Source organism: Sceloporus occidentalis, unplaced genomic scaffold (genome assembly GCF_023333645.1).
Source record: "Sceloporus occidentalis isolate IW3139 unplaced genomic scaffold, rSceOcc1.0.p SCAF_7, whole genome shotgun sequence".
NCBI classification, from domain to species: Eukaryota; Metazoa; Chordata; class Lepidosauria; order Squamata; family Phrynosomatidae; genus Sceloporus; species Sceloporus occidentalis.
The window spans coordinates 45,344,897-45,361,098 of record NW_028316987.1 but is presented as its reverse complement, the minus strand read 5'-3'; the positions used below and the strand labels follow the sequence as shown (position 1 = coordinate 45,361,098).

The 16,202-nt window shown below is 39.3% G+C and overlaps 1 protein-coding gene across 3 annotated transcripts in view; it reads right to left on the bottom strand.

Moving 5' to 3' along the window:
- LOC149309669 (copine-4) overlaps nt 1–16,202 on the bottom strand; it is a 216,566-nt gene that overhangs the window by 39,140 nt on the left and 161,224 nt on the right. For all 3 annotated transcript variants that reach the window (XM_089532811.1, XM_089532813.1, XM_089532812.1), the window contains exon 8: nt 9,032–9,130. In XM_089532811.1, coding sequence (XP_089388937.1) covers nt 9,032–9,130 — 99 coding nt within the window. The remainder of the gene's footprint in view (nt 1–9,031; nt 9,131–16,202) is intronic.

Below are 16,202 nucleotides of genomic sequence, written 5' to 3'. Positions count from 1 at the left end.
AAATCTAATGTTTTAAGGCTCTGGTCCACCATCTTGTTCCCAGATCACACAGATACCTGAGGAGAAACTATAAGGCCAGTATGAAACAGTGTGGTGTAGTGGTTTGAACGTTGGAGTATGACTCTGGAGAGCAGGGTTCAATTCCCAGCTTGGCCATGAAACTTACTGGGTGACCTTGGGCAAGTCACATGTTCTCAGTCCGAGCAAAAATCTGCTCTGATCAAATCTTGCCAAGAAAACCCCTTAGCTTTGCCTTAGGGTTGCCATAAGTCGAAAATTACTTGGAGGCACACAACAACAACAAAAATTAAACTTATAAATGATATCTCACTGTGTGCCTGAGAGCAACTGTTACACAGAGATACACTCTCTCTGTATCTGGCAGTTCCATTTAGCCATCATAGCTAATTGACTTATCACCTGTGATTTGGCAACCTTAGAAAATGGCCTCTCGGGGAGCAAGATACATAAATTGTATCTTGTCCTGAAGATGCTTTGACTGATTGAAGCTAGTCATGATGAGAGCTTGAAAAACCTGTCAGCACTACAACTCCCAAAATCCCCCAGCCAGCAAAGCCATGCTGGCTGGAGCACTCTAGGAGCTCCAATCCAAAGTATAATTTTTCTAGGAAGTTGCTATAATTTGGTGCTTCATAGGTCCATTTTGTAAACTACTGCCCCAAAACATTCTCTGAGAATTGTGGAGCATACTATATGTAGTACGTATCTCCACTTGGCCTTTAGAATAGTTGGTAGTATCCAAATACAGTAGAGACAAAGCCAGTGACATCCACATCTGGAAAACTATGACACAGAACTAGTAGCACATTGCCATCTGACTCTCTGGGTCCCAGATTCAAGACTTTTACAGCTCAGTTTCATTGACAAAATTGTTTCTGCGGCATTACTGAGCACTGATAGAGGCTGAAGCAATTAATTTTTTATGTGTTCATATCACTTTTACATATATAGGTTAATCTCAGAAAAATACATTTACACTGAAATTGATCTCTCGTGTTTGGACACATTTCCAAAATGTACTTTATTATTAAACTGTTGTCCACTGACAATGAAACCATGCAAGGCAGAATGTTTATATCAACACTGCCTCATTTGAGTCAGCATGAATGGGTCCCCCCCCCCCCCCCGGTCTCTGGGGTGTCTGTCTCTCTATCATGTCCATTTCTTTGATGTGATCACACATCAGTACTCATAGTCCATCAACACTCTTATTGGTGTTTGCAAGCTATTTATCTGTGTTATGCTGTTTAATAAGCTTGACAATATTCTTTGGAGGGTAAATAATCAACCACTTACACTTGAGTAAATGGTTGGTGCTGAAGTCACAAATTGCTTAAAGTGACATTTTACATTGGCAATGCAATTTTACATACACTCAGAAGTAAGTAAGGCATATGAAGTTCACCTGGGCTAACTCTAGGGTAATTGGTTGATCTTATATACATTAACATGGGAACAAACCCATTGACTGACTGAATTCTGAGTATATTACAGAGAAATGATACAGAACTGCACAGTTAATCAGTTTTATTTCCGCTTCAAGAATGAAACTTGTTGGATGCATGCACATGCATTTGGATTATTTGTAGATGAAAAATCCAGCATTACTGTGAGTGTTTTATAAATCATCCTCTTAGTGCATTGTTTCCTAATGTAACTATCATCTCTCCCAGGATGGCAGAGAGAAGGTAAGGCTAGAAATGCTATTTTTCTACCCAAAATGCTATTTTTAAAAATATATTCAAGATGTTTTTTTAACATCTCCTCTGAAGTTTGTGAGAACTAAGACATGGATGCATTTTTGCTGCAAGTTAATATTATCAAGCATTTAACATTCTTCTGCTGATACTTCTTAGGATCATTAATCCTTCCAATGACTGCTATGCAACACATTTGCTGCTGCTCAAATGTCTAGTAACCCCCCAAAAGCAGAAAATATGCTCTCCAAGCAGAACTAAAAACCTTTCTATTTCAGTCTGCATCCCCGAGTAAAGTCCTAACAGACCTCCCTTCCTCTTTAAGAGCAAGAGGATTGGCTAACGGGGCTCTTAGTTTATTTTTATTTCACTGTATGTATTTTTATATTAATGTATGTTGTTTATCTGTACTGTTTTTATCCCACTGTAAACCGCCCTGATCTTTGGAAGGTGCGGTATAAAAATAAAAAATTTATTATTTATTTATTTATTTATTTATTTATTTATTTAAACTTTCAATCCTGTCATCTTGGAATCTGGCAATGGAACTGATAACTAGACAATCTAACTAGAGAAATACTTTCTAACTGTGTGCAGCCCAGATAGCTTAGCACTCCCCAGTGTGCCCTTCAGCTCAGTTATTCATCTTGTGAAATTATTTTTTTCCAGTTGAGGTAACAGACAGATATGGGACCACATGTGCCTGGGAAAATTTCCAACATTTCCTTCCCTACTGTTCTCTTGAGTGCTTGTTCACATTGACAGTCTGCCCCTGTTCCATATCCTGACAGAGAAACTATGACTTTCTAGAATGTAGCTGGGAAACAAAGCTGGCAGAGATAACCTCATAACTCAAATTTGGCCATATGTAGGACATAATATGAGTCCTGAATCTTCTCTCAGTTCAATAACTCAACATCAAAAATTTGTCCTACATATAATGTTTTGATGCTGCTATCTAATGCTAAGAATGATCTATACTTAGTCTCTCAAAATTTGTCAAGTTTTTTTGCAACAATGATACACCAATTCTTGAACTACAAAGGACTATAAAGGGATACACAGAGTATGGAAGTTATATTTTAAAGCAGCTAGTTAAGTTACATTCCAATGAAACAATCTTGCTAACTAAGCCCTGAAGCAGATGGAACAAAATGTGTGGTTTCTGGCAGCTCCAGGGGCAGGGCTTGCAGACGATGCATGCCTCCAGAGTAGCTGGAAGCTGCTCTGGGGTCGCCTAAAGCAGGTTCAGGCCACTGGAAAAAGGAGTGGGAAAATCCAATTTTTGCCAGTGACTTGTTCAGGACCACAGCGGCAACCACTTTCAGCTGCTTTCGGCCTCCTTTGCTTCTAAGTAAGTTACTTTTGCTCAGTTAATTTCAACAGTGCTACAAGACCCCTTTGTATATTAGGTAAGTCATTGTTATAATTTTTCTGAGGCTAGTAACCACAGTTCCTGAAAAAAATTCTTAATGTGTCTACTATGACCTCTGGTACCTTACATCCAAAACACACTGCAGAAATAATCCAATATGAGACTGCTTTAACTGCCCTGGCTCAATACTAGGTAATTCTGGGAATTGTAGTTAATTGTGGCACAAGAGCTCTCAGGCTGAGAAAGCTAAACGTTTCACAAAATTCAATGCAAGAATTCCCTTTCATTGAGCCAGGGCAGTTAAAGTGGGCTCAAACTGGATTCTTTCTGCAGTGTGTTTTGAACTTTATCCTATTTACATACCTTATTCAGATAGATGGGACTTTTTAGTCTCCCAGAGTCAGGGAAATGAACTAACTGGTTCATTGTTGATGAACTAGCACAGAATTAGACAGCATTTTATGGCAGTGCTCTGGGAAAAAGTTGTAAAAAATGTTCACAAGTTTCAGCTAACTGCTAAACATCTGCTTAACAGAGAAAAAGAGGTTGGGGGAAAATGCCCAAGAAACTAATATTTGTTTTAGTTACTTCTATCTTTGCAAACAAGAAGGGTTGACTTGCTACTCAAAGCATTTACTCCATCTGATATGGTCATGTGCTTTTTGGCTGTAGCTATTCAAATATTGTGGAAAACAACTGAAGGCAATTTTACATTTACACTGTACACCACAAAGCAATAAAACTGTTGCCCTCGAATGTATGGAATTTAGAAAATGTACTAATTTAAAAGTGTGACTAGTTCTCATAGATAAGATATGTGTATAATGGTAAATGGTACACACTTCAACAGTTAACAAAATTATAGTTAACAGAATTTAGTTTCAATTAGCTCAGTGTTTTTCCATACCTTAGGTTGGATATGGACCATAACTGTTATACCTTAGTTTAGGCATTTCCACTGAGATCACTGTTATGACAAATGATTTCAGTGGTACTGAAGTTTGAGCAGCTTAGGTTGGATCCAACCACTTGTCTATAAATTACCAGAGAACAGACAGTATTCACATCACATGAGTGTTTTATAATACACAAATTATAAAGGAGCCAAATTAAATAACATTACCAAGTGGAAATTTCCATGGAGATTGCACATGAAAGAGGGTTTCTAAACATTCATTTAACTATTTGTTCCTATAATAGAAAACAGATTTTTGGTTACATAATATTCCCATTGCTAATTGTCCAGGTGCATCTTCATTTTAGGGTTATTTTTAAATCCCTCTAGTTTTCTTTAGCTGAGCAGAGGAATTTCCTTGGCACTCTGGCTTGGCTTGATCAAAATTTATTATGCGTGTGTATAAATGCTCTGTTTTGTTAAAAACTGAAGGATGTATCAATTACTGTTGAGAATCATGTAGCACTGAAGGTATGAAAAAGCCAGCTTTGATATGGCACATATGATCACATATTTTTTGCCTTTCTGATGTGGAAAAATGAACGGCTGTAAACATTTGTGTGTGTGTGTTCGTTCTTTCTTGCAGAAAAAAATCAGAGGCCAAACTCAAAAGGCTATTTTTCTTCAGATGCACAAGATGAATAGACCGTTTGACTTCGATCAAAGAAATATGAGTTTAGATCTGTAGTTTAGCATGAAGTTCATGGGCAAATTATTTGGGGTTATTTAATTGGTTTGGTAGCACATGAATGAGACTTGGGCTTTCTCCCCCTTCTCCTGTACTTTGAAACACTTTTTTCTTTGCAGAAAATCACAAACTAGCAGTTTATGGCCTGTACCTTTCCCTAAACCAAATCTTGAAAGCACATTTAACTATGGATTTTTTTTTTTGAGATTTCTATTACTTTCCTTCAAACTACAGACCAAAGTATCTGCCAACCAGATAATCAAACTACAAATCCCAGTACTCCAAAGTCCTGTTTGGGTCTTTGCTTGATTACTGGTAAGGCTAAAACTGGAGATGGGGTGCACACATAAGCCCAACCACCCGACTATTTCCATGCATCTAGAATTAAGCTAGTCCTTTGCATATTGACCATGAAAGTCAGCAGAGAACTATAAATATGTTTGGTTGAATGTGGTTATGAGTGCTCCTGAGACTGGGAACTTTGATAACATTGGGTTCCTGGTCATAGGAACTCTGTATATGCTTTTGAATGTGGTTATGGAGCCTTCTATAGACTTTCGAAAGAGATATTAATACAGATATTTAGGCACTGCAGTTCTGGTTGACAGAAAACCAATGAAATAAGCGCACATGCTGTGAATTCATTTGAACAAAAATCTCACAAACATCAGAATTCTGTTACACAACAAGAGATCAATCCAGGGTAGTTTATTTGGGCAGTGGAGAACAAGTAATGTAGAAATAATTTGATCTCAATAATATGACCAATAGGTCTATTCTTCAAATTTGTGACCTATGCCAGGGCTGTATGGAGTGGGGAGTAAAATGAAGGCATTACTCCTTCAATAAGATTTCTGTCCTCCAAAATAATTTTTTGCTTTAGTCCCCAAATTTTTAGCATTGCAGTAATTTAATACTTCAGCCAACTATTTAGAAATACAATTGGGCATCCAAAGAAAAAGGGCTAGCAATGTTTCCAAGGACAAGTGAACCTAACAAATATAAGAGCTGTAAATGTGAACGATTTTCAGTGTCTCACTCTGAAATGCTAGAAATGTGGAGAAAGAAGAAAAATTTCATGACAGCAGAATTCTTATTTTGTGAGGGCACCACCTTCAGCCAAAATACACATTTTGCGTTTGCTACTGCTGTTACTTCTACTATCATATACAGTGGACCCTTGTTATACGCTGGGGTATGGTTCCAAGATCCCCCATGTATAACAAAATCTGTGTATGCTCAAGTCCCATTAAATATAATGGCTTAGCAAAAATAAAAAATGGAAAATCAAGGTTTGATATATGAAATTTATACTTTTTTTGAACATTTTCAAGCCGTGTATTCTTGATTCCGTGTATAAAAAATCCGTGTATAAGAAAGGCCAACTGTACTGGCATGGCAGCCATCTTGCCAAAGCAAACCTGTAAGTCCTCCACATTACTTTACTTTAAGACCTCTGGCTTCAATCATTAGTACTGAGAATGTCTTCTACACTTGAATCTGCTCAGAGCCAAAATTATCCTATTTTTTCTCTATGAAGTGGTGGAATGGGATAGATTTTCTGTTTTCATTAAAGCAGAACTTTTATCCTTTATTATATAGTCAGTCCTCCATATCCATTGATTCTTTATCCATGGATTCAAGCATCCACAACTTGAAAATATATATTTTTAAAAATATATAAATTTCAAATAGCAAACCTTCATTTTGCCATTTTATGTAAGGGACAGCATTTTATGATGCCACTGTATATAATGGTACTTGAGCAACCACTGATTTTGGTATCCACAGGGGACCAAACCCCAGAGGATACCAAGGGCTCACTGTATAGTGCAAGAAGTAAACATGGTAAATCTGCCATCTCTTAAAAGTTAATAGTATTTTAGTAAATGCCTTGCCTATAAATCTACTTGCACTTGCAGGAGGCCTTCAGGAATGCTGATTAGCCTCTCAGAGAAGGTATACATGTTACCTAGGGTGGTCTTGCCCTACCAAATAAAGCCCCATTGTCACAGTTGTAGATATTTCAACAATGACGATGGATGGCCCTTGGGGCCACACACTGGATAACCCTTCCCTAAAGGATCCTACAACACTCTTCTTTAACACCTCCCACACATTTTTCTATTACAGAAATGGAGAGGAACACTGGGGGAAAGGAGGGGCATTCTACTTTTCCATAAAGCATTAGTATTCCCCAGCTTACAGAATAATACAGGTTATAGAATAAAAGAACATACTATACCACGATAGGATCAGAATTTTTTATACCCTTTCCAGAAACAGACAGCATTTTGGATCTCAAGGTTGCTAATAAGTTGACCCTACCAAGTGAGAGGTCACCTACACACAAAGGAGTAAGAAGCTTGCTAAGAAATTCCAATTTAAATCCAGCTCAGCCCCAGTACCTATGGAAATCACTAGTGACATTTTAACATATCTTACATGCCAAACAAAGAAGGGATGTGTGGGTGGGTAGCAAGAATAGCTGTATACATTCTATAGAAAATGAATCTAAAAATATAATAACGCTTCTACTATTTATTAAGATATTTACTAGCCACCAAAACAGGTGTGATAGATGATGTCCTTGTTTATGCATGTCTTCCAGATGCTTCCCTCCACATCCATGTAGTGGAGATATCAGGTTTGGACCTGATTACATGTTGTCCTAGTTATATCATATTTGGATTAATGTTAATACCTTGTGGAACCACTTTCAGAAAATGTTTGGAAATTTTAGCCTGTTCCAAATGCTATTGCTGGAGTCAGTTACAGGGAGTACACAAGTTCCTTCTTATGACAGATTCATTTGCTAGTCTATTTCTGGACAGAGTTCAACGTCCTGCTTATGATCACTGAAGTCCTGTATCACTGGATCCAAGTTATTTATTTTCCAATAAGAGGGCACCTGGCTATTAAAATTTTTAGGAGACAACATCTGTCAGTCCTAAAGGCACCTTTGGTGAAAATACCAGGTCGGTCACCCACACAATATGGTTTTGATGGCTGCTCCCTGTTTGTGGAACCCTTTTTGAAGGAGGTTAGGCTAACCTTCTTCCTGTTGTCCTTGTACCTGAAGGCCAAGACCCTTTTTACCTTTTACCTTCTCTTCCAAGGAGTGCTGGTGTGTCACAAAACAACAAATCCCATGATTCTATAGGATGGAGCCATGGCAGTTTATGGTATCAAACTGCATTATTTCTACAGCGTAGATGCACACTATGACTCTGGAGACCAGGGCTCAAATTCCCACTCAGCTATGGAAACCAACTGAGTGATCCTGGGCAGGTCACACTCTCTTAGCCTCAAAGGAAAGCAGATGTTATCCCCCCAATAAATTTTGCCAAGAAAACCCTGTGATAGGTTTGCCTTAGGATTGCCATAAATTGGAAATAACTTTAAGGCACACATCAACATCTGGTGATGCACTAGAGTTCTCTGGCTGAAGATTTTACAGCACAAGCCTCATTCTTAGAGCAATCATGCCAGTAACAATAAAATGGGAACATACCACTTTCCAGGCAATCATCACTGCACCTCTCTCAATTGCATGACAAGGACTCCCACTCCCGTTGTACCTGCCTCCTTGCGTTATGCCCTATCCAGCATGCCTTTAGGTCTCCTCCTCTTTTTTTCTACATAGCCTGTACCAGTTCTATGATTCAAGAAGTGATATTGCTTATTTCAGTCAGGGCTTTCTTCCCCTGGGTTTACAACAGTGGCTTCCTTCCAAGAAAAGTCTCTCCAAATGAACGTTTACATCAAGATCTTTTGCAAATCTCTGGACTTTGTTCCTCTAAATCAAAGAACCCCTGTGTAAACCTTTTCCTGCATCTCTAAAGTTTCAAGCCCCAAAGATACAGCTCCCCTTGGTAAATGACCAAGTTGTTGGTTATCTCTGGATTTGCTGGGTAAGAGGATGATTCCTGGGGTTCCTCCACTGGTCAAATTATCCACAGCTGCTTCTAGCACGATGGTCACAGGTAGTGCTGCTGGGCTTAGGATCACTGAGCCTGGCCAGTTTGTTTATAAAGCCAAGTTGGCTCTTTCTGGCTTCCCTGCTACTTTCCCCACTGCCTTTTAATTCATCATCCTGGACATCACTTCCAAGGTAACTTGCTACAACTACATCCTTTCCCAGCTGCAGATTACCCTGCTAATGCCAACAGGCAGATGTATTGCCTTCTTTCTACTTCAGCATTGCTGGCCCCACTGTTTTCTCCTGACTGACAATGTATTAATACTTTAACTCTTCAGTGTCTTTCAAATGGCATGCAATCACTGGAACCTACCTGTCTTCCTTCCATTGCTCCACGCATTTCCTTGAAGGTTGAACTGAACTCTCCAATGAAATCATGCTTTCCATTGGAATCCCAGTCCCAAACTATGCACTGAAAGACAAAAAGAAGAAAATGTTACTTTCCCCAGAGGTCCCAGGTGAAAAATCATCCACAAACTGAGGAGTTTATCAAACGTGAGGAATTTCTCTTAAATTCAAATGAAAAGAAAGTGGGACCAAAATGGATTCACTTAAAGTTGCTAGTTTTGCACAATTACGTGAATATGCATTGCATTTGAACTGGCTCCTCATTGCCCAAAAATAGCATGCCATTGCCCGAATTTGTGTATGGCTGTCTATCACGCAATAATGTGAAACCACATGATTGCGTTTGGACTGACTTCCCCTTGCCCGAATTTGTGTGTAGTGGGTTATCACGCAATAATGTTAAACCCCATGATTGCATTCAGATTGCCTTCGAATTATACTTCCAATTCCCTTTATCTGATAAATTCCTAAGAGTACAGAAAGAGTTTTCAAATTCTAATTGAATTACACCCCGAGGAAAATTAAACTGAGATGCCAATACCACCAAATGGACTTCAAAACTGAACAAAGATCTGAAAATTGAACTTTCTGATCCGAGACCAACCCCACAAAAGCATCCTAGTAGAGCTTTGAAAAGTTGTGGGAATGACACCCATCAGAATCCCTCAGTTGTAGTTCCAAAATAACTTTCACATGCTTTCCACCCACACTACAGTTAAGGAGATTTGAAGCAGCCCTTCAACTCCAGCAATGCATAACAAATCTAGGAAAGGTGAAGTAAGCAAGTTCAGGTGACAAGAACAGCTGAAATGGGAATGCTTCACTGTCTACGCTGTCCTGGACCTGCACATTATATTCATGTCAGGCTGTAAGTGATGAATAATGAAGGAAATGTACTTCCCCAACTTTTGTTCCCCACACTGAGAATCATAAAATGGTCTATGAATTAGTTCTCAGTTGGGGACAACAGACAAAATCCATTTCTGTGAAAGGACTAAGAAGATGAGTGGACAGCAGCTTTCAGGAAAGCAGAATAAAATGTATTAGCTATTTCCATTTATATCCCATATGCAGCTATGCTGTGATAATACCTTTACACTGGTAAACATGATCTAATGGGACATAATAAGCTTAAATATTACTTTTCCTTCTACACAGAATTAATGTCTAGCATGCAGGTTTCAAAGGCACCATACATCTTCTATTCATTATCTCTCAAAGCCACATCCTACAAATCTGCTTTAACTGCAGTTGGCACAACTATGCCACTATAGCTAAATAGCATCTCTCACAGCTCAGAGGAAGAACAGTCATAGTCAAAATGTGTTTCCCCACTGCAATGGGAACAATATTTAGCTTTTGAATATTCATGGCAGACCAAGGCTACACAAAATTTGCATCTTGAATGAGGCCATAACTGGTGCATAACTAGACTGGTTTGGAGTGTGGGCAAGACCCCTGGGCCCCCAGGCAATCAGCATCACTGGACAATGCCTACTGTGTCCCCCTGTCCTTGCCTTGGAAGGAGGAACACAATAGGGGTAGTAGCTCTATCAGTCCTCTTGCTGCTCTGTGCCTTCAAGTAGTTTTTGACTTATGGCGACCCTGTCATGGGGTTTTCTTGGCAAGTTTTTTCAGAGAGGCTTTGCCATTACCATCCTCTGAGTCTGAGAGAGTGTGACTTGCCCAAGGTCACCCAGTGGGTTTACATGGCTGAGTCTTGGATTTGAACCCTAGTCTCCAGAGTCATAGTCCAAAACTCAAACCACTACACCACGCTGGCTCTATTAACCCTCATACATAGAGGGAAAAGGACTTCTCTCTCCTCTCTTAGGGATGCGTGAGAGTCATTAGAACTGCTTCTGCTCTCTTCCATGCCTCCTTCTGCTATGGCAGAGAAGTGGCAGAAGTGGTTGATTGAACTCCTGCATAAGGGGGCACACTAGCACTGAAGAGCATCTGTGAGCAGGAGTAGGCCCTTCTGAGATGATGTAAGAGGCCATCTGCTTCCTGTCCCTGGACTGCTAAGCCCCAAGCTATGTCCCTGGGCTAGAAAAATCCAGGATGCTGAACTCAGGGGTGTAGCTTTGGGGGAAGGGAAAAATGAGATAATTGCGCCCATGAAAATAAAAATTCTGCCCCTCAGTGAAATCTTCCACCAAGTCTTGACATTTTTGCTTTTCAGTGAGTGACACTGAAAATCATTCACATTTAGAACAGTGTTATTAGCTGTGTTTTAATTCCCTTGGTAACTTTGACTGCTCATGTAAATACTTTGGATACCTAAACTTTATTTCTAAATGCTTGGCTGAACTTTTAAGTTACTGCAATGCTAGACATCTGGGGATAGAAAGAAAACTTAATGGAGTGGGTATTAGAATTCGTATTTGGGAGCAATGTCGTTTTGCTCCTTCCAAGCTACACCCCTTATTTTGCGGTCATTGGAGATTATCAGACTGCTGAAAGTGACAGGAGCAAAGTGGGATGCTCCTATCACAATCGTGTGATTGGAGCAAGAATATCAGATGATATCAAGCAATGTCGCCAATATCCCATCCTTGTACCGTCCATGGGGATGAATTCTCCCATCACTTTTCATTAACAGGAAACTCCCATTGATGAAAAGTAATGGGAGAATTCCCCCTCCACGGATGGGATAACAGCGATGTTGTGCAATGTCATCTGATATTCTTGTATCAACTGCACGACTGTGATGGGATCATCCTTTACGGAAATAAGTACATTATGTCTGCGTGACACTATGCAGAGCTAGTGGAGACAAAAGATTTTTCTCTGACTTCCAACATTCTGGAAATTTTTACATTTCTAATTTGGACAGTGCTTTTAACATTTGGGCTAAAACCCAAAGAAGGTTCACAACCAGAATGACAGCCAGAGCCAGCATCTTCTGCTATTCACATGTTCTATGTGTGGGGAGAAAATCTCCCTACTAATGAACAGACATTTACAGAGAGAGAGAAGAGGGTGGTGGAAAAAAGATTCTGAAGAGAATATTTCAGTGGCTTGTCTGACTCAAAAAATTCTTCGCTGATCACTCAGAGAGGGAAAAAGAACATGCCTCTAGAGCACTCTGTCATTTTTTACCACCTAAGCCTGTAGTTTTGACCTTTAGATCCCGAAGGGATGTAATACATTTGAGCCTAGAACAAGATACACATTTCTCCCAGCAAAGTGCAGTCTGGTGACAGGATTGATAGAAACAGGAGAGATAGGAACACAAAGTAAAAAAGAGATTTCTATGGAACTGCTCCTCTTCCCTGTAAATTATTATCCTCTTGATATTCATAGTACAGGCACAAAATTACTGTTTGTGCATTATCATGATCTATATCTTCATCTGATCATCACCGTATGGCAGAACAAACCACTTGGGGGAAAAAGATTTTGAACTGAAACCAGACCAGAGGAGAGAAAACACTTGTTCTCCTGCTTCTTTTCTGTTTAGACCCATAAACATTCCATATAGTTGCAGTGTTATTCTTCTTTATTCTCCCGGGATTTTCAGTTTAGGGTATATTTAGAATCCTAAGGAGATAGCTCTAGTGTTTCCTCGCACTACATGTTCCAGGATTCTAAAGGATTCAGCCATGGCAGTTAAAATGGAATCATAGTGTCACAACTGTGTAGTGTGAAAGGTGTCCAGGAAACACTATTGAGGGAAACAGAATAACAGCAGTGAACAACAGGCTGCTTCAACTAAATTTTTGCCTCATGGTATCAATGTGAATTATTAAGAGGAATTGCAAAATTATAAGAAGGACTACTTTCCACACTGCGAAATGAAGTTAGTAATGTCTAGTAGTCATGTTTCAAAAGTAGCATCTATTTCCCATGTCTTAAAAGACAAGATTTGTTGCTGTGGTGGTCTATATAAAAGTCTGAGGGATTTTCCCACTCTGTTAAAAATCTCCTCCTCAGATATGTCATCACACCAAGAGGAAGGTTATGTTTAAGGAAATGGCAGAAATGGAGGAAATCCTGATCTCACTCCCCCAACTTTCTTTCTCTCTGAAATTTCCAGGACTAGCCATTCACCTTTTAAATAAATTGAAGGGCCCCACTGTCCCCGTATTGGAAGTATACTTCGGACTATTTCTGGCAGTCCTTGTTGCCTCCAGAGGAACAGAAGAATGGAAATTAATTCCTACACACACTGAAGTTACTCATGCCTGCTCTAATTTATGTCAAATGTAATAGGACATTACACAGTATTACTCAATAAGGTGTATTATTTCAGCAGTTAGTAAAACTTGAAATTTAGCGTAGGGGTTGTATTTAGAGACACCCTCATAATCTGAGGCACTAAACTGTAGTTTGTTTATTTTGTAAGTACCAACACAGTAACCGGCACACTGGAAGAAACTTAACGCTTGAGAGGGCCTTCTTGGTGGCTGATCCCAGGTTCTCAGAACTCCCACCACTGGAGGCTGGCCCCCTCTTGGCTCTCCTTTCACCAGTGGGGAACAATCTTTTCATTTAGGGTTTGGCTATTAATTGGTTGCTATGAAAGGGTTTTTCAGTGGAGGATGCTATACTTTTATCCACATGTCTGTGCTTTAAATGCTTTTAAATGAATGCTGCTTTTTAATAAGATAATTTATTTAATGTTAGCCTGTTCCTCACCTCTGGTATACACAGGGATTATGAGCAGCTCCCTAGTGGTTTCAGTAGGGAGCTATTCTAAAGGTTTGGCTGTTCCTAGAGATCTCAGGCTTGGACCTTGGTATGCTAGGAATGCAAACATGTGCTCTGCTACTGATCCATAGATCTTCCCCACCACTGCTACACAGCATCAATAAACTGTAATATTTCTTGTGAAGGAGCAGAGAGCCAAGCTCTCCCGGAGATGCTAAATCAAGAGCTTCAGTATCTTGCTTTAGTTATTTGGTCAGCAAATAGCTGGGTTACTATTGTGTGCTCATCTTCTATTCTCTTTATTGAAGCGGAAACAACAGAATACACAGGATTTTATCACACAGTGACTTATGTGCTTCCATCCCGAAAATGGTTAAAGTGTTGGCATCCTAGAAAAGCAAGCAAATTTGCGAATGCTTATCACACACAGAGCACAACAATGGGTTAAAAGCACATTACTTAGGCAAGAAAGTGGGTCGAAAGCAAATTTGGGTTTCAGACAGATGAGGACAAATCCCAATAGCTTGGAAATAGCTTTTTTGCACATGCTCCAAACTCATTTCCACAAGTGCATACACACACATGCTCCAGAGGGGGAAGGGAAACAGGGAGGAAAATCCTCTTTGCCCCAGAAGCTGTTACAGAGTAAGGCAGGCTGAGGTTTCCCTTTGCAAACTCCCATAAAACCACACATAAACACACACATGCACTAGAAAGAAAGAGGAGGTGGCTGGTCCATAAACCTGCCTGATTTCAGTGAGGGATGAAACTCCAAGATGCCCTCCTTTTCTGGGACAGACCCTCAATTTCTCCCTCATGTACAGGAGGAATTCCAAAACATCCTCTCTGCCTTCTCCCACCAGCTATTCCTTTAGACTTAAGGCTTAGAGGCTGCAGCAGGAGGAGACCAGCCCCACGAGGGAAAGAGGTGTGTGTGTGTGTTGTGTGTGTGCATCCCTTTAAGGACAAGGTTGCCTCTCTCTGCTTGGCACAGGAAAGGAACTATGGGAAATCTGGGAAGAGGGAGAATCGGGGACATGGTTTTCAGACTGCTGCAATTACGCAAAGAAAGTGAATTTGTGACTGAACTGGAAATGAAAACACAGTACTTTTGTGAAAATGCCTATTCTCTGATCCAACTCACTTTCTGTTTGGATTCTAATTGGTTTGTGCGCAGCGTCGTCTGAAATGCAATTGCGAAAATGTCCATAATGCCTAGATAACCCTGCATTGTGATCAGTTTAACCTTCCAATTTTCACCGTGTGATAAAATCCACAGTCTTTAACTAAATAGCCTTCATTTCTTCATGAACCTATCATCGACCCCTCCTTCCTCTCCTGTGTTCCATTTAAAAAACAAACATATACAAGAGCAGGGTTGCTGATTAAAAGAAAAAGAACAAAGAAGCATGACTGCACTAATGAGCCATTCATTATCTGCAGTTTGTTATAATGGCAGAAAGTTGTTCAGAAGAAGAAAGGACTGTCTTGGATTATTTGAAGTTTGAATTTTAACTAGAGATCATTAAAAGTCAAATTACATTTAACAAGGTCAAGGCTGTTTAGTTCATTTATGTGGACTTCTAACTTTAGCTTTTTGGAAGGAAAACAATTCATCTTAATATCAATGAGTTCACAGAACAAAGAAACCATTATTACTTCAGTGTTGTTTGTATGTCTATAATTAGGGTGAGGGTAAAGGTATTTCTAAGATAGCCTATTATAGCTATCTATTGTGCAAGAAATTTACATCTGGATACAAACAGTCATAGCATCCTGGATGATTATGCCACAGACAATGTACTTCTGCACAGTACTAAAATTTCAACTAAAATACATTCTGGCTTCCAAATTTATTCTATTTTGTTTCCAAAACTTTTTACCTTCATCTCATTACAAACACACTTTCTGATGTGGAATACACAATATAGCAATAACCAGACAATCTAGAATAAAATGATAAAAGTAGAGGAGCTCAGGTTATCAAATTCAACCACAGCCCTGGTGAATAACTATGTCTTTAGTTGATGGTATCCCTTGATGATTTGTTATAGCAAATTTCAAAAATTAAATTTCATAAGCCATATATTGAAAAATAATAATATATCATGTGTTTTCTATTATATGACATTTATCAGTTACTGTTGGCTGAACAAAACACTACTGCTTTTATAAGACTTAAAAAACCCTGACTGCTGCCTCACCATAGAATTAATGCAGTCTGATACTGCTTTAACTGTCATGGCTATGAAAACCTGAGATTTGTTGTTTGATGTGGCACCAGAGCTAGCTGACAGAGTAGGCTAAATATCTCACAGAACTACAAATCCCAGAATGCCACAGCATTGAGCCAGCTGAAGCAGTATCAAACCGCAGTAATTCTGCAGTTTAGATGCAGCCCATGTCAATTATCAGATCCTTAATATTAAATACAGTATGCCAACTATCAAATAAATATGGTAAATTGCTGATCACTGCTA